This window comes from Macaca fascicularis, chromosome 12, assembly GCF_037993035.2.
Source record: "Macaca fascicularis isolate 582-1 chromosome 12, T2T-MFA8v1.1".
Classification (NCBI taxonomy): domain Eukaryota; kingdom Metazoa; phylum Chordata; class Mammalia; order Primates; family Cercopithecidae; genus Macaca; species Macaca fascicularis.
This window is the reverse complement of record NC_088386.1, coordinates 86,115,175-86,139,682: the sequence shown is the minus strand read 5'-3', so window position 1 is coordinate 86,139,682 and position 24,508 is coordinate 86,115,175. Positions and strand designations below refer to the sequence as shown.

Here is a 24,508-nt window from a genome sequence, read left to right as displayed (position 1 = left end):
CTCTGCACAAAAACACACCCTAATGGTAGGGATTTATCTTTCTCCCTTGTTTTCTATTTTCTGTTAATTTTCCTAACCTTAATGCTCTGTTCTCTGAATCCAATTTGATGAAAAGTAAAAGGTAAAAGAAATAAGCCAACATGACAATCAGTGGTATTTTCCTAATCTTGCTTTTTATGTTAAAATCATCCCTGACTGAGTGTGTTGGCTCATGCCTGTAATCTGAGCACCCAGGGAGGCTGAGGCAGGAGGATCACTTGCGTCCAAGAGTTCAAGACCAGCCTGGGCAACATAGTGAGACCCTGTCTCTACCAAGAAAAAAAAAATAGCCAGGCTTGGTGGCGCACACCTATAGTCCCAGCTACTTGGGAGGCTGAGGTAGGATCGCTTGAGCCTGGGAGGTCTAGGCTGCCCTGAGCCATAATCCCACCACTGCACTCCAGCCTGGGAAACAGAGCAAGACCCTGTCTCAAAAAAAAAAAAAAAAAAAATCATTCCTATGAACACTGTTCCCTTTTTCCCAACACTGAATCAACAAAGGGAAATGCTCTCAGACACCCCGCTATCACTAATCTCACATATGAAAAAGAAAGATGAAAAAAATACAAAAAAGAAAAGGTTGAGGGGCAAGGATGAAATAGGCAATAGATATTAGAGAGATTTAGCAGATTCTCAGTGAAGTATTACAAAAAATCTGGGTCATCTTGTTCTATGGACAGTATGTTCTTTGTACTTGCGTGTTTTGAGGAGAAAAGTACGTTTCAATCTGCTTTAATGAAAATTTTATTGAACAAACTTGCTATAGATTCATCAATTTCCCTCTGCTAGGGGGAAAAAAAGCCACAGGAAATTAAAATGCAAAATGTACTACATGAGCACACAAGTTACACAAACCTGTGCCTCCTTTTACAAATTCTAAGCCAGCCCTGTGGATGGCCTCTCTTTAGCCTAACTCGGGTCAGCAAACATTTTTCTATAAAGGACGACACATTAAAACAGTTTAGGCTTCACAAGCTACATGGTCTCTGTTACAATTCCTCAGCTCTGCTGCTATAGCATGAAAGCAGCCACAGGCAATATGTAAATGAATGAGCATGGCCATGTTCCAACGAGAGCTGAATTATGAACACTGAAATGCAGATTTCATAAAATAATTTTCATGTGTCACAAAATCTTATTCTTCTTGTGATTTTTTTCAACCATTTAAAAATGTAGAAACTGTTATTCTTAGTTCACGGGCCACATAAAAACAGGCAGCAGGCCAGATTTGGTCAGTGGGCCACAGCTTGCCATTGACTTGGCCTCACTCCTTAATTCTTTTTCTTTTTTTGAGACAGAGTCTCGCTCTGTTGCCGAGACTAGGGTGCAGTGGCATGATCTCAGCTCACCGCAACCTCTACCTCCCAGGTTCAAGCAGTTCTCCGGCTTCAGCCTCCTGATAGCTGGGATTACAGGCATGTGCCACCACGCCCGGCTAATTTTTGTATTTTTAGTAGAGACGGGGTTTCACTATGTTGGCCAGGTTGGTCTCAAACTCCTGACCTCAGGTGGTCCGCCCACCTCGGCCTCCCAAAATGCTGGAATTACGGCATGAGCCAGCTCCTTAATTCTTAACCTTGCCTAGACATCAGATTTACTCTAGTAACTGTTTACAATTACCGATGCCAAGGCCCACACCTATCTCAATAAAGATCTCCACGGTTGAAACCCAGGCATTTTGAAAGTTCTCCAGGTTGTTCTCTTACTGAACCAGGGTGGAGAACCAGTGGTAACTCATTCCAAGCTGTCCCCAGTAACACTGTCATATAATCCCATTATAAAACAATTTTGGAAATCCACTTTCCTAGTGTTCACAAATTGCCTATCCTGAAGCTATCTTTTGAGCCCACCTCTGAATCAGGGTTGCCATGACAACTGTAATTCAATCCAGGCCATAGTCCAAAACTCCTGGCTTAAAATAACCCAGTGTCAATTGATCCAGTTTAGGAGGTAGATTGTGCTTTGCCTTCAAACCTCTCCCCAGATGGAATTCAGTTACTAGAGTGACTGCTTCACAACTTCTGGGACCCTTAGGTCTCAGATTGCCACCAACAAGCTGAGTGGCTATGAACTTCCTATAGCCTTCACTTCTTTCCCACATTTCTACTTTCACAATTGATAGTCCTTTAGGAGCAAACAGGTACCCTAAAAAATAAAACACAAAATAAGAAGTATCCAGGTCAAGGTTACTTCATCTCTCTGAGCCTCAGTTTCCTTATATATCAGGTGGGGATAAAAACATGTATTCTGTAGGTTTGTTGTGAAAACGACACAATGATTCGCCCAAAATAAGCACTCAAAAACTGATTCATCATCATCATCTTAAAGTATCCAAGTAAATACTCTTTGGTTTCTGACAAAACTTTTATCCTAGTATTCCAAAAGACAGGAGCATTCACATTCCTTACTCACCAACCATTTTGGGGAAGCCAGTGGCTTCAAGAAATCAGCAAGGGTAAAACTCAGCAGAAAGAAAGACAGCATTTGGATCTATGAAAAGGCAAAGAAGTACACATATATTTACTGAATAGTTACTGAAAAGTACTTCGGTATCAGAATGGGGTATTTAAACTGCCATAGTACGCACTGTTATGACTGAACCATGTGTTCCCCCAGTTCATGTGTTGAAGTCCTAAGTTCTAACCCTCAGTATCTCAAAATGTGACTGTATTTGGAAACAGGGCCTTAGAAGAGGTAATGATGTCATATGGATAGGTTCTAATCCAATATAACTGTTGTTTTTACAAGAAGAGATTAGGACACAAACAGGCACAAGGGAAGAAGTAAAAACTCCTAAGCCAAAGAGAGAGGCCCTCGGAAGTAACCAACCCTGCTGACAATCTTGGACTTTTTGCCTCCAGAACTGTGAGGAAATAAACTTCCAGTTGTTTTGTTTTGTTTTGTTTTGCTTTGCTTTGCTTCGCAATGGCATGATCTTGGCTCACTACAACCTCCACCTCCCGGATTCAAGTGATTCTCTTGCCTCAGCCTCCCAAGCAGCTGGGATTACACGTGCATGCTACCACGTCCGGCCAATTTTTGTATTTTTAGTAGACATAGGCTTTCACTATGTTGGCCAGGCTGGTCTTGAACTCCAGACCTAAAGTGATCCACCTGCCTCGGCCTCCCAAAGTACTGGGACTACAGGCGTGAGCCACCATGTCCGGCCATAAACTTCTGTTTTTTAAGCCACCCAGACTGTGGTACTTTGTTATGGTAACCCAAGCAAATGAACACATTCACTCTCATAAAGTTAGGGATTTGCTAATATAAAGGAATTTAAAGTGTATTTTACTGGATCATTTTCTAGACAATCAAATTCCTTTTTATGCTGAACATGAGCACATGTTCAGGGTCCTAGAATTTTCCTGGGCACTGATGTCTGGAAATACAAGACACTGAAAAAAAATAAAAAAGTCTCTCAACGAGATACAGATACCTACTGAACACCTATAATGATAAAACTCAAAAACAACATGACTGTCCTATTTCAGAATAGGAAGTCAGTAGTAATAAAAGTAGACAAGAAACAAAGGCAATTTTAGAACAGGTGGTTGGTAAAGTGAAATTATCTATAAAGAGGAACACAATTGATAAGAAGCAAATGATGCAGCAGAAAACACTACACTATGGAAAACCCAAATCACCTGCCAGTCATTTTTATCCTGTATTCGAGCAAAATACAAGAGTAGGAGAAAAAAATGCATACAGATTCTAATATCTTATATAAGCACAATTCACAGTATTAGCAGTTTAAGCTGATTTGTGGTTATAATAAAACTGGTAGTTTTTTCAAGAATGTTAAGATATAGATACAATGAATGATGAGTCATTCTGTAATTCCTAACAGTGTAGTTAGTTGTGAGACCCTACTTTTCTAAATTTAACCAACTATACTATGGCTAAATCCACCCTCCCCCACTCCCACCAAGAGGCACTAAAAACCACAATGAACATAAATTTTGCTCAATAAACATTTATTAAGATGCTACTATGTACCATATACTGTGAGGGGAATAAAAATGAAGAGGAAATCTACCTTGTCTTCAAGGGACTTACAGCCTAGTGGGGGAGACAAACACATAAACAAGTAAGTTAAATATAATACACTAAGAGATATCCAAAGAGTGCAATGGGACACAGGAGAGACCCTTAGCTGACTCTGGGGTTGAGGCCACCTGAGTTAGAAGTGGTTGGCCAAAGAGGGCAGAAAGAGCATCACAGTCAGAGGAAACAAAGCGAACAAGGGTTCACCATAGAATATCAAGCATCTGTGGCCAGACAGGGTGATTGACAGACACAAGAAGGATTGTAGTCTAAGGATTTTTGAAGAAAGAACTTTTCCAGTCCAGATACAGTCTGGATATTATTCCAGAAACAACACAGGGTGTGAGCAGCAAAGAAAGACCTAAGTGGAGTTATCCTACAATGCCCAGATCTGAGAGGCAAAAGAGCAGCACCACCAGAGAACCTATACTCATCTAATGACTGATGGCAACAAGCATTTTGCAAAACCTCTGGCAGAGAAACAAAACTTCCCAAAGTAATTATAATAATACACTGGATACAAATGAAAGCCCCCAGATGAAGATTGTTTTTTATCACTTGGAAGTTGGATATTTGCAGTTAGACTTACAATTGTCTACAATTTGTGTTGCAAGCCCTCACACAAAGATGCACGCACACCAACCAATGCATACAAGGTTGCTCGAGGCCAGGGTGGGAGATGAAGACAGACCAGCAACAAACCAAGGTTCAAAAAGCAATATTTCAAACAGGTCACAGACCACTTGGGCAATTTCCTCAGCTATACCTGGCTGGAGTTTTTACTAGATTTCCTAATGAAAAGAGCTAGTTGTTGACACCAGATCCCTGGAGCACAGTCTATATATATGAACTGCCTCATATATGAACTGGATTAAGTTTTCTGTACGGTAGACAGTATATGGTGCACCTTTAGGTTGGGCTCCATCATTCTCAGATTTTTAATTTTTATTTATTTATTTATTTGAGACAGGGTCCTGCTCTGTTGCCCAGGCTGGAGCACAGTAGCATCATCACAGCTCAATGCAGCCTTGACCACCAGAGCCTAAGTGATCCCACCTCAGCCCCCCAAGTAGCTGGGACCATCACGCCAAGCTAACTTGATTTTTAGTAGACATAAAGTCTCATTATGTTGCCCAGGCTGGTCATGAACTCCTGGGCTCAAGCAATCCTCCTATCTCAGCCACCCAAAGTTGCTGGGATTACAGGCATAAGCCATTCATCTGGTCCCAGATTATCCTTTTATGGCCTATATAAACTTGTCCCTAAAAAAATTTTTTTGTTTAGAATTGTTATAGATGTCTTCCTAGAGTAGGCTGAGTGGGCAGACATCAGCTGCTGATTAAGAGTGGAGAGTCCTGTGCTCAGCACAAGCACTTGATGTGCCCTCCTCCCCAGGAATGAAGCTTATTTCTACATAATCACTGATTCACACTGTTGACCTAAGTAAGATGATGTTCTCTATTGTCAGTTTAAGAGAGTAAGAAAATATATATCCAAACTCTTTAGAAAATAATTAAAATATAAGGTTTAGGCCTTGAAAGAATTAAATCTTAGTCTAGAAAATTTGTTTTCTCATAACTGTCCCCCTCCTCCCAGCTATCTTCCATGATATAATGTTACTATGGATATCCTGCCAGGATTTCTCTGTCCCTGACTAGCAGAATAGGGCTTTGCTGTAACTGTCTGGAGTCTTGTCATCCTCTCTCCCCATTTTTCGTCCTCTCCATGGCATCTCCTGCATCCTGTGTCCCACTCCAGGACTGGCTGGTTTGAAAGAATCATAGCTGGCATTCCTTGGGATTCCCATCCCAAGAAGGTGGCCTGAGTTACATCATGGTACACTCCTCTAATGCTAGAATGGTGGCAAGAGTGGCCAGAGAGGAGAGGAGACATGGCCACAGAATCAATGACCTGAGCAACAGGCAGGAGCTGCCACAGCTCAAGTTCAGACCAAGCGCTTGCCTACAAGTAGCAGGGCTGACAGCATCTCTCACCCTTTTTCCAAGATCCGACTTGGGACACTGGTACCTCTGATTTTGAGAGTCCCACTGTTGAAAGGGATCATCCCTTCCAAGAAGCCTCCCAAGATGTCTCCAGGTATAATTAGTCCTCCTATCCCCCCCCCCGTTCCTCTGCTACACTCTTTGTTTCCATTAGAAGACTCATCACAGTCTGTTGCACACTGAAGACTGAGTCCCTGGGAGGCAACGGCTATGTCTTCTTCCTCTTTGTACTCAAAAAGAGCCTGCCTTGCTCAGGTACTCCATGAATCTGTAACATCATTTAATATAATCTTATATAAACTGATAAAATATGAGGGCAAAAGGAAGCATTATTCTTATGAAAACAGTATTTCTCAACAAGCTACTATCATTTTGGATGGTGCAGTTCTTTATTGTGTGGGATCCACCATTCACTGTGGGCTGTTTAAAATCCCTGACCCTTGGGTGCTAAATGCCAGTGTCTGAAACACTAAAATAGCTCCTACGCACATTTTTAAATGGCCCCTGTTGAGAACCATGAGGTAAATCTCTTAAAACAATGGTCATTCTGTTCCCATTTCTCCATAAAATGTCTGCATGTATATTCAATATGGAATCAATATCCATATTCACATTATATTAATATAAAAACAAACCAAGGAGACAGACAGCAAATCATGAACAATGATAACTTGGAAATCTGTGGTGACAGGTCCCTTCATTGCCTAAGGAGTATATTTCTGTAGCTTTTGAGTTTGTATAGTGAGTTACGTACTTTTTAATAATCACATAATAATAAAGATTTAAACGGTGGGGAAAAAACTACTGTCAAATTAGGCATGGGAAAGGCAACCTTTAAATTTTTAAATTAAAAGACTTCTGCTCTCAGATTGTTTTGAAAGTATCTTAAGGTTCATGGTCCACACTAAAAAAAAAAAAAAAAAAAAATTAAAACTGGTAGAAATCACAGATTGTAGATGCTATAATTTAAATGTCTGTATCCCCTCCAAAATTCATAGGTTGAAACTTATTCACCAATGTGATGATAGTATGAAGGAGGTGATTTGAGTCATGAGAGTGGAGCCCTCATGAGTGGGTAAAAGAGGTGTGAGGGAGCTGTTTCCCCCTTTTGCCCTTCTGCCTTCTGCCATGAGAGAACACAGCTTTCAAGGCGCTATCTGGGAGGCAGAGAACGAGGCCTTTACCAGTCACCGAACCTGCCAACACTTTGATCTTGCACTTCCCAGCCTCCAGAACTGTTTGTCACTTAAAGCAAGGTAAAAGACATTGCAGAATAGTAAGTATAGTATTGTAATATTTATGTCAGAAAAAGGAAGTGACACATACAGCTACATACTTACACATGAACAGAGTATCTCTAAAAGGATACAACACTAGAACCTCATATAACGGATGGTCTCTAAGGAGAGGAATTGGGGGACTGCCCAAGGGGTGGGGGAGAGATTTTACTAAATACTGAATGTTTTTCCAAGTGCATGTCTACTTTCTCAAAGAATGAACAGACATCAAGTCACTGTGTTTCATGCAGTATAAACAGACACATTAAATGATGTGTGCTGTTTGACCCCCGGTTCTCAACCTGAACGGATCACTGTCTGGGTTTCTACTTTGGCTTCAAAACCATACAACATTCTAGCTTAGTTCGTATTTAAATTATTCCTTTCTTTTGAAACTCTTGGGAGATTGGGTGTGAGTAAACCATATAGTTGTCTAAACAGTTAAGAAAGGCACAGGAAATAGTGTTGCCATAATAATTTTCTTTCTGGACAAAGAAAATGGTGTTCTGTGTCAGACTTAACAAGAGTGTTTGCTTCAAGAGCTGCATGGATCATCAGAAAGTCTATGTAACACAGTAGGAACGTCTGCATCAAAATTGCTGACATAAAGAAGATTCTATTATAAGATATCTTTCCTTGTCACCTTGTCTGGCACAACACTGCCTAGCTCTCAGGCCTTCCACTCACAGGGATGACAAATGGACTCACTGGGCCACCATCCCCACCTGTCTCTGTGTCTTGACATTCTTCAGCTCTTACCCAGCTCCATCTCATGCTTGGTCCATCCCCTTTAATACATGATTGCAGCATCATGTGCCTCTCCTCACAACACTTATCTTGGTTGTAACAGTGCACCTACAACCTGACCGCATTCTCCATGCAGGGTGAGGACTTTCATATTATGCTGGCTCAGTTTTATCCCCAGTGCTTGACACATACCAGGCACTTGGTAAATAGTCCCAAACTGGAGAGAAAATATGAATACTTCAAATAGAATATCAATTAACAAATACTTATTGAACATACTCTGTGCTAAGCACTAGGGATATACTATGCAGATATACGTGTGTGCATACGTGAGTGTGTGTATGTTTAAGATATCTGATTATGGTATAGGAATAAGTGATGGGTATGTGAAAGAATGAATGGACTTAGAAAAGAGGCCTATAAATATATTTAAAAATAGATGTCTATATTCTGCAACATTTTTGACTAACATTAATAGGCTATGGTTGAAAATACATATTTTCATTTATGTGAACAAGCAATAAATAGCTCAATGGGTAGCTGATTACAATTTGTTTATTTGGAGCATCCTGAAGCACTGTGCAATGGAACTTCAGCACATGTGCTGAGCAGATAACGGGGTTCTGCTCACCACAAGCCTATCTCACCAGAAGAGTAAGAGCTAGGATACAAGCCACGAAGCTCAGAGTCAGTGGTAGTCCCACAGCATAGCTGAAGGGATCACCAAGAAGATCCTGGGAGCCACCAAGCTTTTATCAGCCAGCAGGTATGGCTGGCCACTGACCCAACCTTGTAGAACAGAGCATAAGAATCACACTGTATGTCAGAGAGTGAATTAGAAATAATATTTAGCTGTTTATGTTTTCTGCAGCTACTAATACTTCCTTCTATTGTTTCTGATAGAAAAAGAAAAGGTAAAAGTAGTTTGGGTCTGAGTCTCTACTAGCCGGAAATCATTTTGTTGTGTTCAGATTCTTCCTCTCTAAAATGACTGATAAGCTAAGAGTGTAACTGTGGTCACCATCAGCAGGATCACTGTGCTGGTCACTGGGCTGTGACCACGTTTACATCTCTCCATTGTTATTTTAGTTTATCTGTTTTGTTTCTTAAGTTGTGTGTATCTCCAGGTAGAAAAGTAGAGATGTTTAAAGCAAAATAGAACCTTGATTAATGGAACCCAACGACTTGGAAGACACCATATGCTGTTTTGTTGTTACATTTTCTATTTAGTCAAATGACTGAATGTACACACACACACACCCCCGCCCACAATTTTGTTTAAAAATTTCCTAGGATATGGCTTAGGTATACATATGACACAAACACTATAATTTCCTGAGAAGAATCACTGACATTTTGCATAGCAGTTAATTTTTTAAAGGCCTCAAGAATTTTACTTGACCCTAAGTTAAATTTGAGGAAGCTGAACAAGTTCATCAAAACTCAGGTTGAAGGAATGTCACGACCAAATAAAAAGCAATACTAATCCTGCTGTTCCTGACTGTGGCCAGACATGGCAGGAATGGGTACAGTTAAGGGCATCACATCCTAAGAGATCACTGACGAAAACAAAAGAGAAAGGAGCCAGAATAGGGAGGGAGGAAAAAGGAGAGTCTTGGGTAGGATGTTCTGGGAGAAACCCCTACGGAGTTGGAGAAGCAAAACCGCAGGTGAGACTCAAGGATGGGAAGGGCTTTTCTACTGAAGAGGGAGTGGACTCACTCTCTATGTCAGACTTGGGAGCAGTCAGTACAATAGATGTTGTTGTTTTACCTTCTGCTAAGCAGAAGTAGCCAGTACAATAGATGTTGTTGTTTTACCTTCTGCTAAGCAGAAGTAGCCAGTACAATAGATGTTGTTGTTTTACCTTCTGCTAAGCAGAAACTAGGGGAGATGAGTAAGCATGCCCAAAAGGAGACGGAGCTAATAGAGGGAGAGATGCATTCTGATTGCATCATATGAGACCCAATTAAAGCTACACCAGCAGTCATTGGCTGGAGTTCTCAATTGGACAATACAGTCCCCATTTTACTTAAGTTACTCTGGGTAAGGTTTTTTGCCACTTCCACTGATAGAGTCTCAAGTGACCTCCACTACTTTTGGAGATAGCAAGTTCTGTATCTCTAGAAGTGGCCAAGCAAAGGCTAATAACCATCTGTCGAGCACGTGGGGGAAGGGAATCTAAAACTAGGGTGAAGCTAGGCCTACAGGACTGTATTAGCTTGCTAAGGCTGCTGTAACAAATACCACAGACTGGGTGGCTTCAACAACAGAAATTCATTTTCTCACAGTTCTGGGAGCCAAAAGTCCAAAATCAAGGTGTTGGCAGTGTTGGTTTCTCCAGGACCCCTCTCGTTGGCTTGCAGACAAGTCATCCTCTCCCTGTGTCATTTCCTATTTTCGCTTGTGCCTATTTGTGGCCCCAATCTCCTCTTCTCACAAGGACACTGCTCATAACGGATGAGGGCTGACCCTAATGACTGATTTTAATTTCACACCTCCTTAAAGACCCTAACTTTAAATATGGTTGCACTCTGAGGCAGTGTGGGTTATGAATCTTCAGGGGCCACAATTCAGCCCATTAAAATGCCCTTCGAGGTCACTTACAACTCCAACATCAAGCAAACTTGAGTAAAGAATGCCAGTATTTTTTTACAGAGCCACTTCCTCCCTAGATCAGCAATAGAGTGTGTGACACCACTGGCAGCTTCCCTGGGCCTGGGGAGTCAGAGTGAGGCTGTCTCCCTAGAGGAGGACTCTTTGCATTTTGTACAGCCTACTCTGACCATATTTACTCATTTACTTTATTTCATGAATCACTATTTGCTTTTCCAGTGGTTGAGGTCAAATGAAAAGCTTTCACAAACAGTGCTAATTAATCTGGTTTTAAAATGGGCAGCATGGTGGGGCATATGCTGCACGCTGGCCGAGGTGGTGGCATCCAGGGCACATGCATAGTTGAGGTGGACTTTCTCAGGAGTGGTCATAACTGCTTTTGTTATACTATGGAGTTTTGAAAAGATTAAACAGCATGTAAAAAAAAAACAAAACTGCAAAACACTGTGCAAATATGCAAGCTACCATTAAATTAAATGTAAATATTTCAGCGAGAACAGCCACATCTTTTACCAATTCTGCCTGAGCCAGTACATGCGGAAGTGTCTGAGATTTGCGGTCCCAATTTCCACTCAGGTCAGTTGGCTTTAAGGAAATAAAATTCTCTATGTAGATCCCAGCAACTGCTATCATAAATCACATTCCCTATCACTGGCTAGATGGTCTATTTGAATGGCTTCGTGCACATTTTTGACTTGTCAGCAAAAACCACTCAACGTCTGAGTCCTGGGGATAGGAGGCCAACAGGAAGAAGTAGGGTCTGCTAGGTAGTTTTTTCACATATTAAAACCAGCCAAAGAAAGTTAGATCATTAGAGTCAGAACTGAAAGGAGCCATAGCATCCAGTTCGCTCTCTTCACAGAGACAAGGAAGGAGAGGACCAGAGGGGTGGACTGGGACCACAAAGTCAGTTGGCCAGTGGAAGGTCAAGGTCCCCATCCTCCTGCCAGACCATGCTCTTTCAGTAGGTAATAGCAATGTGCTATTTTCCATACTCCAAGCTCCCTACGTGAAATCAAACCTAGACAAGGGATTAAGGAAATTCCTCTAGATTGGACCATAAGAAACAGACTGGCACTGTTAGTGTAGATAGACTTCTGAATTCAGCTGTGCGCTTGGATTAAGGAAGCTGGATGAATGTTTATGTTGGCATCAGAAGACAGTTGACATTTAAACTTTGACAAGTCATTGGGAAGACTGGGGTAAGATGAAAGTAGAAAAGCAAATGCCACTCAACAGCTGTCCAATATCCTGGATCACAGGAGAAAAGCTTACCCAGAAGCAAAATTCTGTGTTATGAGAAGAAATTCGCTGAAAGATCATTTCTACTGAGGTAGCCACAGAAACTGCAAGTATCGATGCTGAGGCAGGACGAGGGGTGCACCAGGGTTTCCACCTCTTACCTGCAGCTGGACATGAGCTGCATCAAGCAGGCAGACTTTGAAACTAAATAACCAGAAGTGGATGCTTGCCTTGAGGGGGTGGGGCACCATACACAGGATGACAAAAGGAGAGGGGTGTGCACAGGACAGAGAGAATGGCAGGGACAGGGCTGTCCAGAGTCTCCCTCTTGGGCTTAGGCCGTGCTATCAGCCCTGCAGGTTCCTAGAGCAGCCAGGGAGTTCCCAGAGTGGGGCTCATCCCACGAGTGAGTTGAAAGGATCCCCGATCTTTTCCATTCCTCAATTCCTGATGGGGCTCCACAGATCCCCCTATGAAAAGTCTGAGCCAGGCCAGAGGCATCACTGGCTTTAGGGTCATCTCCCTCACTGTCGTTCCTGAACATTCACTAGCACTCAGACTGAAGTCAAAGTAGTTCCCACTCACAATGCTAAACACCTTCTCTGTCTGAAGTGAAATTTAAGTCATGGATTTTTCAAGTAAGGAAAAAAGTAGAGTAGGCTGGGCACGGTGACTCACGCCTATTATCCTAGCACTTCGGGAGGCTAAGGCGGGTAGATTACCTGAGGTCAGGAGTTCGAGACTAGCCTGATCAACACGGTGAAACCCCATCTCTACTAAAAATATAAAAATTAGCTGGGCATGGTGGTGCATGCCTGTAATCCCAGCTACAAGGGAGGCTGACACAGGAGAACTGCTTGAACCCAGGAGGCGGAGGTTGTAGTGAGCCAAGATTGTGCCACTGCACTCCAGCCTGGGTGACAGAGTGAGACTCAGTCTCAAAAAAAAAAAAAAAAAAAAATGCAGAGTAAATACAATTACAATAAACCTCTTCCTACCTCAAACCTGTCAACTTGAACTTTTATGGCTAGAAATTTTGCTCTATTCCGTTTTTAAATGAGGAACTGTAACTGATATAGTTTTTCCCAACCACTCCTGTCCTTTGTGACATTACGGAAGAAAGGGCATCAGTTCCAGCAATCTCTGAGACCTCTGCACGATGCCCCGCACCGTGCCCACCCTCCATACTAACAATTCTATAATGTTCTCCAATTTTTAAAGCATTTTTTCCACCTTGTATCTCATGTATTTCATGTATCTCTGTATCTCATGTATCTTCTGAAATAGGAAGGATAAGGGTTGTTATTAATCCTCTTTTACAGCTGATGAAACCAAGGCCCTGAAAGGTTCACCAAGTTGCCAGGGTCGTGCAGATCAACAAACTGCAGAAGCAAGACTCAACCAGGTCTTCTGCTGTCAAATCCTATGCCCTTCCCATGGCCAGCAGAGCCTCCCTCAGCCGGATCAGAAACCTTTCAGGGAAATTTAGAAGGTGCTTTCTGTCATACACACAAAGAGTAGTGATCATTTAACCTTAAAATCTTGTTTCACGAAGATGTTGTAATATTATACCTGTGTTTGAAATATATTAGATTTCTAATAAAATTTAATTAGTAGAGCTATGAATAACTTAATAGTAATAATAGTACTGAAAGTCATAGTAATTAATAGTAACTTAATAAATAGTAATAAAATAGCAATGATACAAGTCTCTATTTTGATGATACCAATATTAGTGTCTAATATATACAAAAGAGCATGGGCTTATAAACTAGACAACCTGGGCTAAAGTCTCCAACTCTACCACTCAGAAGGGACTTCGGGCAAACAGCAAATCTGTTCTTTTCCAGGCTTGCATGGTGGATCTGCTTAACCAACACACATGCTACCAGGAACGCATATACATACAGAAAAATACAAGTTTGCCATTGCTGGACTCACTCCTACCATCATCCCACTATGTTAGGCCATAGGTCCCTATTCTAGCATCTTCTGACTCTTAGAATCTTTGGGGATCCCATCCCTCTATACCTGCCTCAGGCTCTCCTTGCTCTATTTAGACACATGTATTAATTTGCTCAGGCTGCCATGACAATATGCCATAAACTGGTGGGTTAAGCAATAGACATCTATTTCTTATAGTTCTGGAGCTGGGAATCTGAGAATAGGATACCAGTATGTCTTGGTTCTGGTGAGGGGTCTCTTCCTGGCTTGTAGATGACCACCTTCTCACAGTGTCCTCATATGGTAGAGGGAGGGAGGCAGAGGGGAAGAGGGAAGGGTAAAGAAGGAGAAAAAGAGTCGTACACAAGCAAACTCTCTAGTATGTATTCTTATGAGGGCACTAACCCCATTATGAGGGCCCTACTCTCATGACCTCTAAACTTAATTACCTCCCAAAGACCCCATCTCTAAACAGCATCACATTGGGGGTCAGGACTTGAATATACAAAGGAGGTGTGGGACACCATTCATTCCACAGAAACATGCTTCTCATCTCTATCTTTAATACCGGCACTCTCTAACACAATTGGAAACCTCCCCAGGGGCTCCATGAACCGTGGCTGCAGGCTCTCAGGTACTCTATCCCAGGACCACAAGGAGTTAATTTGATCTTTCCATCAATGGAGGGTATCAGGCTCTCATTAAGCCATTGTAAAATGGATGTAATAAAACAACTGTTTTCTAAGATTATTGTAACAATAAAAATGTTAGTTAAAACTATATATTGAGAGGTCTACAATAATTTTACTGGTGATCTGGAAATTAAAACAAGGACTGATTTAGTCTAATTAGGAAATTGAACATAAACATTTTCCCTATAAAAGATACAAGAATCTTCTCTGTGAAATATATTCCAGGTACCGTAGCATTTCTGAGGTAAGGCAATATAAAACAATGCCACTCTCTGACATGTATGATATAATTGATTTGTTTGCTGGTCAAGTCTTGGTTTGTTTTCTTTCTCAGTTTACATTGCACTTACCAGATAAGCCCAAGGCACAGACAGTGACACCTAAGTTATTAGGCTATTTGGGGCAACATATTCCCTTCCATTCTGTGCTTCTCCAGTCCCAAGGAAATGCCCAAAGGGAAAATGGAGGGTCTAGGATAAAAGCCCTTGAGTTTTCAGTGAGTAACATTAAAAGAAGATCAATGATATCTTCATCCAACACTTCAGGTTCTGACGTTGGGATGTAATTTTCATGCCCACGTTAGAAGCACTGAATTTGTCTCTTCCCAACAGTCCTGCTATATGGCACTGCTTCCAGAAGTAACACTGATAATGACATGTTCCTTCTTTGAAGAAGAGTTCCCAAAATGGATTGACCAGGTGAAAATACGAAAGGGGAATAGAGAGGAGGAAGAAGGTAGTTACAGAAAACATCAAATCATGGGATGGAGCTGTTCTCTACATGCCAATGTTTCCTGAAAGACATCTCCAACTTCATCCTTTCTCTAAGATCTGGGCTTACCAATGCAACTTTCCAATGAACATCTTCCCCATCTCATAGGAATTCCACAAGTTCAAACTCCAGGATCCTCTTCCCCTACCGAGAGACCACACCTCCCTTCCCGGGTTCTTCTCCTTGGTAAATGGCACCAGTACTCATCTGGTACCTAATCCATAATATAACTCCTCTCCCTCATTCCAGCTACGCAAGGTCCTGCTCAGAAGAACTCTTGCTTTTATCCATTTTATCTCCACTCCCAATGCCATAGGCACCTAACCTAACATTTCTGTAGCATCTGACATTTTCTCTTCTGTTTTACTGTCTTCCACCTCCAACAGAATATGAGCTCCATGAGAGAGGGATATGTCTGTCATATTCAACACTGCATCCCTAGAACAGTCACTAATCATTTAATAAACTCTTCTTTAAAGAAATATTGAATGAACACAATATTTAATTGTAAATTAATTCTTCCTAAATGATACATGGTCATCATTAGAAACATTAGTTTTTGACACTTATATTCAGTACAAGTTAGTTTAATCACATTACTCTCATCCTAACACTGCTAAGAGGAGCTAACCCTGAAGGAATAAGAATTTCACTGGGGGTAAAAGGAATAATTTGGGGAAGTGGGGGCACTTTAAAGGGATGGAGATCTCACCAGGAAGAGACACAGGAGGGTGGTTGAAACCATTAAAAAAGTGGTACCAGACATTGGTCATTCAAAGCAGAAATAAGGAAGACTAAGAGGTGTGAGACTGGGTTGCATAAAGGAACAAAATAGTTGCTAATCTAACCCTGTGCCTATGAAGCTATAAGGTAGCAGCTGAGAACATGACTTTGGGATTTAAATCCTATGTCCATTATTCACTGGCTGTGTCATCATGGGAAACTTAATCCCTCTACAATTCTCATCTCTAAAACGGACATAACAATGCCTAACTCACAAGACTGTTAAAAAGATTAAATAAAGGCTTACAGGAAGAGCATTTAGCACCATGCTTTTGTAAGTATTTTATATGTAATAAGCAATTAAATGGTAGTATAACTACTATTTTTTATAATATTATCCCATAATTATAATTTTTAAGATTAGAGTTTTTTGTTGTTGTGGTTGTTGTTGCTGTTGTTGTTTTTGAGATGGAGTCTTATCTATCGCCCAGGCTGGAGTGCAGTGGTGTGATCTCAGCTCACTGCAACCTCTGCTTCCCAGTTTCAAGCAATTGGAGATTTTTTAACTTATTTTTGTTTTTTACTTACCTTCTAGATTATTTAGCTATTCTGATATTTTGAAGTTGCTAACAAAAAAACAAAAAACTTTCATCTGGATTGGTAGAAATCACTAAATCAACAGAGAGTACATGAATCATCAGCTGATGACTCAAGAAAACAGCACAGCTCATAATTTGTCTAAAACTCAGAGAATGAAGAAAAATGGACCTTTGTAAAGTAGGGTGAGATAAATAATAAGAAATCCCCTGCCCAAGCAGTTGTCTTCAAAAAACATAAAAGCAGAAATCAGTTATATCACCTCCTGCTAAAACTCAGCTTCCCTTAGAAAAACATACCAATTCTTAGTGTGATGCTCAAGCCTCCCAGGATCCTTGCCCAGCACACTGGCGCCCTTTTATTACCCTCTCCCTGACCATTCACATATGTGGTTTCCTCTGCCCCCAAGATCTTCACTGGGGGCTTCCATTCAGGACTCTGCTCAAATGCCACCTCCTCAGGGAAAGTCTCCCAGCCTAACCGAGCTGAAACAATTGCTTCTCCTCAGTCACTCTGGGACCCTTCACTCTGTTTTACACCCATCATTATCAGAAGTGAAATCATCTACTTACTGTTCATTGTCTACTGCAGCAGAATGTTAGTCCCACGAGGACTGACCTTTGTCTTTATTATAGATTCCATATATCCCCCGATTCTAGCACAGTGCCTGTCACCCAGTGTGTGCTTAATAAATACTTGTTGGAGGAGTGAATTAGTAACAATACTACCTACTGTTCATAGTTGAGGACCTACTATGTGCTTGCTAGCATTATCTCATTTAATCTTAGTGACAATGCTATGAAGTTAGGTATAATTATTACCCCGTTTTACAAATGTGGAACCTGAGGCTTAACAAAGCTAAAATTACTGACTTATCCAAGGTTAGACATGCACTAAGTGTGGAATTTGAATCTAGGTCAAATGCACACATGTACATATACACACACATACACTTTTTATAGGCAAATTGGCAAAAAGAAGGAAAAAAGAAAACAGGATAACTACTACACTACTCAACGATCCTACCAGGGCTTAGGACGATGACTGCAGTCAAGCCCAGACCAACTTGCTCTCTTCTCATTCTCCTTAATGGAATGAAATGCCTAGTCAATGGTTATAACCAAGGACCATTGGCCAACACTGCATCACTGAATCACTGAGAATTCCTCACTGTACTCAGCAACCACAATGGACAGGAGATGGTCCAAAGGTATAGTACACCTGGACAAATGTAACTGAAAGTTTATTCTTCTTTTCGATAATGTCAGAGCTTCAATCCATATGTTAACTTTTTAAAGGAAAGAAAAAATCAGTGGCTGGGCACAATGGCTCATTGCCTATAAACCCAGCACTTTGGGAGACTGAGGCAGATCACTTGAGCTTAGGAGTTTAAGACCAGCCTGGCCAACACAGCAAAACCTTGTCTCTACAAAAAATATAAAACTTAGCTGGGCATGGTGGCACATGCCTGTAGTCCAAGCTACTCGGGAGGCTGGGGTGGGGGAATCATCTGAACCCAAGGAGTCAAAGCTGCAGTGAACTGAGATTGCGTCACTGCACTCCAGTCTGGGAGACAGACTGAGACCCCTGTCTCAAAAAAAAAAAAAAAAAAAAAAAGGAGAAAGAGAAAAAGAAAAAGCTAGCAAGTTACTATTTGTCTATAGACTACTATTTAAAGATGTTTTCAGCAGAAAAAAGGTAAGGAAGAATTGCTCAGTATTTCAGAAATAAGAATGGAATTGCTACTTCTTCAAGTTGGAAAGGCTTTGGAGAGGTATGCTATGAACTAAGCTTCTGAGAAAATGTATTTTCTTATCCACTCTTCCAAAGTATCCTTCAAAATTATATAATTGCAGTCTACCAAATATTTCCATGTGTATGTAGAAACATAATTAGCCAAATTAGTTAAGACATTTGACTTGCGCAATAAAAAGGCAGTAAACTGACACTCTATTACTCAAGATAATTAAACAGCTGGTATAAACACTCATAGATGCACTTACTGCCAGTAATAAACTTTATGACCTTTGGGACATCACTTGGCTTTTTGGTATCTTGATTTCTTTTTCTATAAAGAAATGTTATAATGACTATTCAAATCAGAGTTATTGGGCACAGTTTGATTTTTTTTTTTTTTTTTGAGACGAAGTCTTGCTGTGTCACCCAGGCGGGTGTACAGTGCCTCCATCTTGCCTCACTGCAAACTCCATCTCCCGGGTTCAAGTGATTCTCCTGCCTCAGCCTCCCGAGTAGCTGGGACTCCAAGCATCCACCACCCTGCCCAGCTAATTTTTGTATTTTTAGTAGAGACGAGGTTTCACCATGTTGACCAGGCTGGTCTTAAACTCCTGACCTCAGGTGATCCACCTGCCTCAGCCTGCCAAAGTGCTGGGATTACAGGCGTGAGCCACTGCTCCTGGCTAATTCTTAACAACATACTATGCATTTGCACCTGATCTCATTTTAAAGAGAAGAAAATAAGACTTGAAGCCATGGTTGTTATACAAAGTAGACCTGTAATCATTTATGCCATTTAGGGCAAAATATAGACAGACAATATGCATATTAGGGACAGAAAATCTCAATGTTTACCTGACATATTTGGATAAATGTTTCTTTAAAACATATACAGCTATAATTATGCACACACATGCAGATGCATATACACATACACACATTTGGCTCTTCTACAGGAGGATGATTATATTGATCCACTGTAAGGAGACATGGACTTCAAACTATTTTCCAGTAGAAAATACCCAAAAAAAAGTAGAGACTGTCTAGCACCAAGAATGGAAAATTATGAATATTTTGCCATATTTCCTTAAAGAAAAAAATATTACAGATAATGTAGAGGTCCCCTTTCTTCCCCATCCAAGTCCCTTTCTCTTTTTGTCCTATCCAGAAAGCTAGGGCTACTGTGAGTTTAGAGGGTATTAGTCCTCTCCAAATTTACATGTATATATATACATGTAAATTTGGATATATATATATCTCTCTCTCTCCATGAAAATATGCTAAACTTTTCAAATGTATCGTTAACATTTGTATAACTGTACCAAACTGTGTATTATTTTGAAACCTGCTTTTTTTCCCCAGTCAACATCGTAGTTTTGAGAGCTTTCCATGTTGGCATATTGATCTAGTCTATTTCTGTTAACCCCTGCATTAACATTTCACCTTATGACTATACTATATTGAATGTATCCATTCCTCAATTGATGGCTAGACTTTTTTTCACTGTAAGAAAGCCACAGTAAGCTAGTAAGCATCCTTGTACACATCTTTCTGCATGTATATGAGTTTCTCTAGGGAGGTATTTACCTAAAAAATGTAATTTTTAGGCCACAGGGAATATCTAGCTTGAGGCTGAGCATAGACCGCTAAATTGGTCTCCACAGTGGTTGTCTAGGTAATGGAATTTGCAGGAACCATCTTTACTCTTGTCTGCCACACACCTTGACCATCACCTCAGCCTGTTAGATGGTGGCAGTCTAAGGGCGGTCTGCAATCACAAAAAAGTCTGCTACATATGATGTCTATCCTGCTCTCTTTAACTCAGCAAGTGCCTCAATCAACCCAGCCACTGAAGGTGGAAGAGAAAGAAAACCATGTGATGCCAGTAACTAAAAGCCCTGGATCCATTTATACTACCTTGCAACAATGGCCTTTTCTTCTTAACTATGAATAGCTCAATTATAAGTAATGCTGTTATTAATAAGTCAGCCTGGTAGCTATATTACATGGTAAGATATTTCTTCGCAAAGATGTTCAAGGGACGATAAAAAAAAAATGATTCCCTTTCAATTTCTGATCACAAATTCTTCTATTCTTGAGACTTCATAGCTTACAATGTAATTATGAGAACCTATATTTGAAATAACTCTAAGGGGCTTTTCCAACTCATATCAATGTCTTTGGAGGTAAAATGTGAAAGGAATAGGAAAATAGAAATCTACCCACATATAAATAATAGCTGCAATTATAATTTTCATATGCCAGCTATTATAAAGATAGTAGCTTATAATGCCTAAAACATGGCACTAAGAAGTATATAAGCAATTTAATTTTTAATGTGGCTTCTTTTTATCACTAGGTAGGTTATTTTATCATATGTGCTATGACACAGACTATATGTATAAGATAGGGCCTATGCGTCCTCCATATATTAGTAGAGGACTTAGCAGTACAGGAATAATCCGTAAATGCTCATATTTTAACAAATCCAAAGCTCTCTAGTTGGCACAAAATGAAAAATGAAATCCAATGGTGATGAACTCGCACAGACCTATCCTCATAGTCTCGCCCAATCACTCATGTCTAACAGAACATTGCCAACTGTCCTTTTGGCTAAAAGCAAAACAAAACAAAACAAAATTGAAATCACTAACTTTGTGTTCTCTGACTAGAAAAGCTCTAATTAGATCTATTCTCTAATACCGTGTTAAAATAATTCCATCTCAGACACCCTGAGTGCGCTAATATTTTTATATTTTGTGCGTCAAGACATCCTTTCAAGTTATTTTTTTACTGTGCCTATGAATCAGAGAGAGACTGCATATGTTTAGCTTCCTCTGAAACATTTAGGACTGTGCTAAACATGAACTCTCTGGATAAATGTTTGTGGTGATGGCTTGTGACCTGTCCCAGCAGCTGGCCCAGGCCTACCATATTTTCAGAACAGTGCACTGGGAGAGATCCTCAGAATCCCTAAGTCCCTCACTCCTGAAATTGGGTCTGTTCTAAAATAGAATCAGTACAGTCTTAGATGGCTCTGAAGGTGGTTGACATTTAAGCTCAGCTTTAAAGCCAGGGTATAAATGCCAAGGAGACCAGAACCAAGTATTCATCTCTTGTATTCCCACCAGCACGTAGTTTTGGGTTGAGCAGACCCAGAATGAATATCCACAAATGTCTAGCTACTGTAGATTCCCTATCTCTTGGATAGAGAATTTCTAGTTCATAGTCCATGTTTCATTAGCTTCTTCATAAAAGGAATATGCCTTCCTAGTTCCTCCCTCTCCCTGATCCCCAAATTTTAAAAACTTCATGACATTGCCAGATAATTTTTTTCCAACTCAGATCCCAGTGCGTTATTAGGCAGATTTTAATGCCAATACATAGCTCTCCCACTTTAAACTACTTTTCAGTTGGGTTTATTTTTCAAAAAGCTAGGGAGCTATAGCAGTTGGAACTATAGGATTTAGCAGAGTAAAGTGCTTACGCCTTTCCGTCAGACAGAACACTGGCAGGCAGTCAAGAGATCTGGGGGAACTTCCCAAACTGTGCAGCCTTGGATACACCCTGCATCCATCCACCTGGCTTTTATGTTGCTAAAATAGTATACTCTTATAATCTCAAACTCTTTCAGAGTTTGTAATAATTCTGTGATTATTAAAACTCAGATGAGTTCAACAAGGCTTAATCTCATTTTGGTCTTAGGAAACTAAACCTCATCACAAGACAGGGGAGGATCCTGAAGATCATTTGATGGTGGCAAAATCATTCACTTTTGGAGAGTGCTGTTGTTTGGGTAGGATTTTTTAAACTTAATTCACAAAGACATTTTTTAAATATTAAAATTCATGCCATTTGATTGATCAAGGAGGTGGCAGGATAATGTATTTTTTTCCCTCGTACCAGAGTTTAATACAGTCTATATCTCCTTTGGCAAATCACCTATCCTGATAAAAAACAAAACTGTTTTTAAATCTCAGTTCTGTAATCCTTAGAGCTTAAAGATAAAGGGAAAAAAATGACCTTGTCTTTGTCCATTAGTCAATTACAGGAAGCATTACTCTTTCCATATTACCACATTATGAATCTGATTTCAAAGTAAGTATTCTAATGAAAAGAGAAGCATTTAACTTTTTAAAAAAAATCCAACTGACTCTGCAAATGAAATTTTTAAACCAAGGTATCAGGAGAGGAATAAGACCTTATGTTCTAAAACCCCCATCATATGAAATAAATTATTCTCTCTTTTATGCATCCGAATGGTAGTAGTTTCATGCCATCCTTGGGAGAATTGAAGAAATGGTCACTCAAGTCATTCTGTATGTTTTGTGTTTCTGAGGAGCGCTCGCTGAGAAAGGCTGGCAGAGTCAGAAAAAAAAAATTCATACTCTTTAAACGGTATAGTGTTTTGTTTTGTTTTTGTGATTTGGGGCTTTTTAAAAAGAGAGGTACTCTGGAAAAGGAGACAGAACATATTTAAGACCTACTTTTAGCATGTGAAGGAGCTAGATTCTACATTTTCTTAAATACTCTGATGAGTTAAATGGAACACTCAAATGCCACCGAATACCCCCACCACTGAGAGTTAACAATGACAGCATCTCCGACTGCTTCCTGCATCTTTGCTATCTGCCTGACTCCATTCTAAGTGCTTTGCATCAGTTCTCCTGTAATTCTCTCTAATATGAGATAAGTATCTCCAGATTTACATATGAATAAAACTGAGACTCAGCTCACACAGCAGGCCCAAGATCATCCAGTTAAATAAGGAGCACAAGCAGGATGGAAGCCAGGCCAGTTCAACTCAAAGGGCCTCACTTAACACCAAGGCCTACTCTGAAGGGTGCAAGACTTCAGGCTTGTATCCTCAGGCGAGCTGTAAAATAAGGGGCCTGGACTATACTATCTCTAAATCTGTTACCCAGTATGCTAGAGTTAATTTACCAAGATACATAGTGCAAAAACAAGGAAAAAGATTAACATCACTTCTTTTTACTATGATTTTGTATAAAATAATTAGAATTTAAAATAGGACACAAAACATTATCTTTATGAAACACTTGCTTTTGAATGAATGGAGGATGGTTTTAGCACCCTAATACTCACTTTCAAAATTGTAACCATAAAGTTACACAAGATGATGTAAATTCTAACCCCTGTAGATGTGTTGAGCTGATTATCCAATATCAGGAGTTACAGTGTGGCCTTATGTTTGTTTTCCTTTGTGCTTTACCATGGTTTTTATTACTAAATGAAAAACACAAACAAAAACCACAAAACTGAGTTGAGGAGAATGATGACTTCAACAGAACCATAAAATCTCCCCTACACTAAAAAGAAAAGAACACACAGCCACTTTACATCTGCAATCTACCTTCCTCGCACCTTGTGAGTAAACTCCCATTCCACTGCTACAGAGCACTCATTTATTTCACATTTTAAAATCTGACACTGATATTACAGTAGAACTGATGTTGTGTCTAAACTATATTCTACAATGCCTGTAAGTCGGCTGGCAGGCTTCCACATGGAATCTTCCTACCTCTGAAAAACTGGGCCATGACCAAGAATACTCATACACTGGGCTCAAAGCCACAGTCAATTACATGTACTGCTCTGGCAGAGAAAACACAGGCCAAACAGGTCTCATTTCACCAGTGCTAAGAAAAGTTATTACCTTTTATTTCATTAACTAGCCAGATGACATCAAATCAACAGTTTTTTTTTTTATACATACCCTACACAATTGAAAGGATAAAAGTACTTCATTTTCTAGTACTGATTAACTTAATTAGACTAGTCATTTTTTTCTCCTTTTCTTTTTTGAAACAGGGTCTTGCTCTGTCACCCAGGCTGGAGTGCAGTGGTGTGATCACAGCTCACTGCAGCCTTGACTTCCTTTTGGGCTCAAAAGATCCTCCCACCTCAGCCTCCCAAGTAGCTGGGACTAAAGGCGTGTGCCACCATGCCCAGTTAATGTTATTTTTTGTAGAGACAAGGTCTCACCATGTTGCCCATGCTGATCTTGAACTCCTGGGCTCGAGACATCCTCCTGCCTCAGCCTCCCAAAGTG

The 24,508-nt window shown here is 40.3% G+C and overlaps 2 protein-coding genes across 7 annotated transcripts in view; one reads left to right on the top strand and one right to left on the bottom strand.

The window, feature by feature from the left end:
• The window catches only part of MFSD6 (major facilitator superfamily domain containing 6), an 88,296-nt gene that overhangs the window by 27,088 nt on the left and 36,700 nt on the right, over nucleotides 1-24,508 (bottom strand). The gene's annotated exons all lie outside the window — the stretch shown is intronic.
• The window catches only part of NEMP2 (nuclear envelope integral membrane protein 2), a 90,869-nt gene that overhangs the window by 59,125 nt on the left and 7,236 nt on the right, over nucleotides 1-24,508 (top strand). For 2 of the 3 annotated variants that reach the window (XM_074009591.1, XM_015432500.4), the window contains one exon: nucleotides 13,294-14,693. The exons of the other annotated variant lie outside the window; for it this stretch is intronic. In XM_074009591.1, coding sequence (XP_073865692.1) covers nucleotides 13,294-13,297 — 4 coding nt within the window. In that variant the 3' untranslated portion in view covers nucleotides 13,298-14,693. Of the gene's footprint in view, nucleotides 1-13,293; nucleotides 14,694-24,508 lie in introns of those variants that run through there. 3 annotated transcript variants of the gene reach the window in all.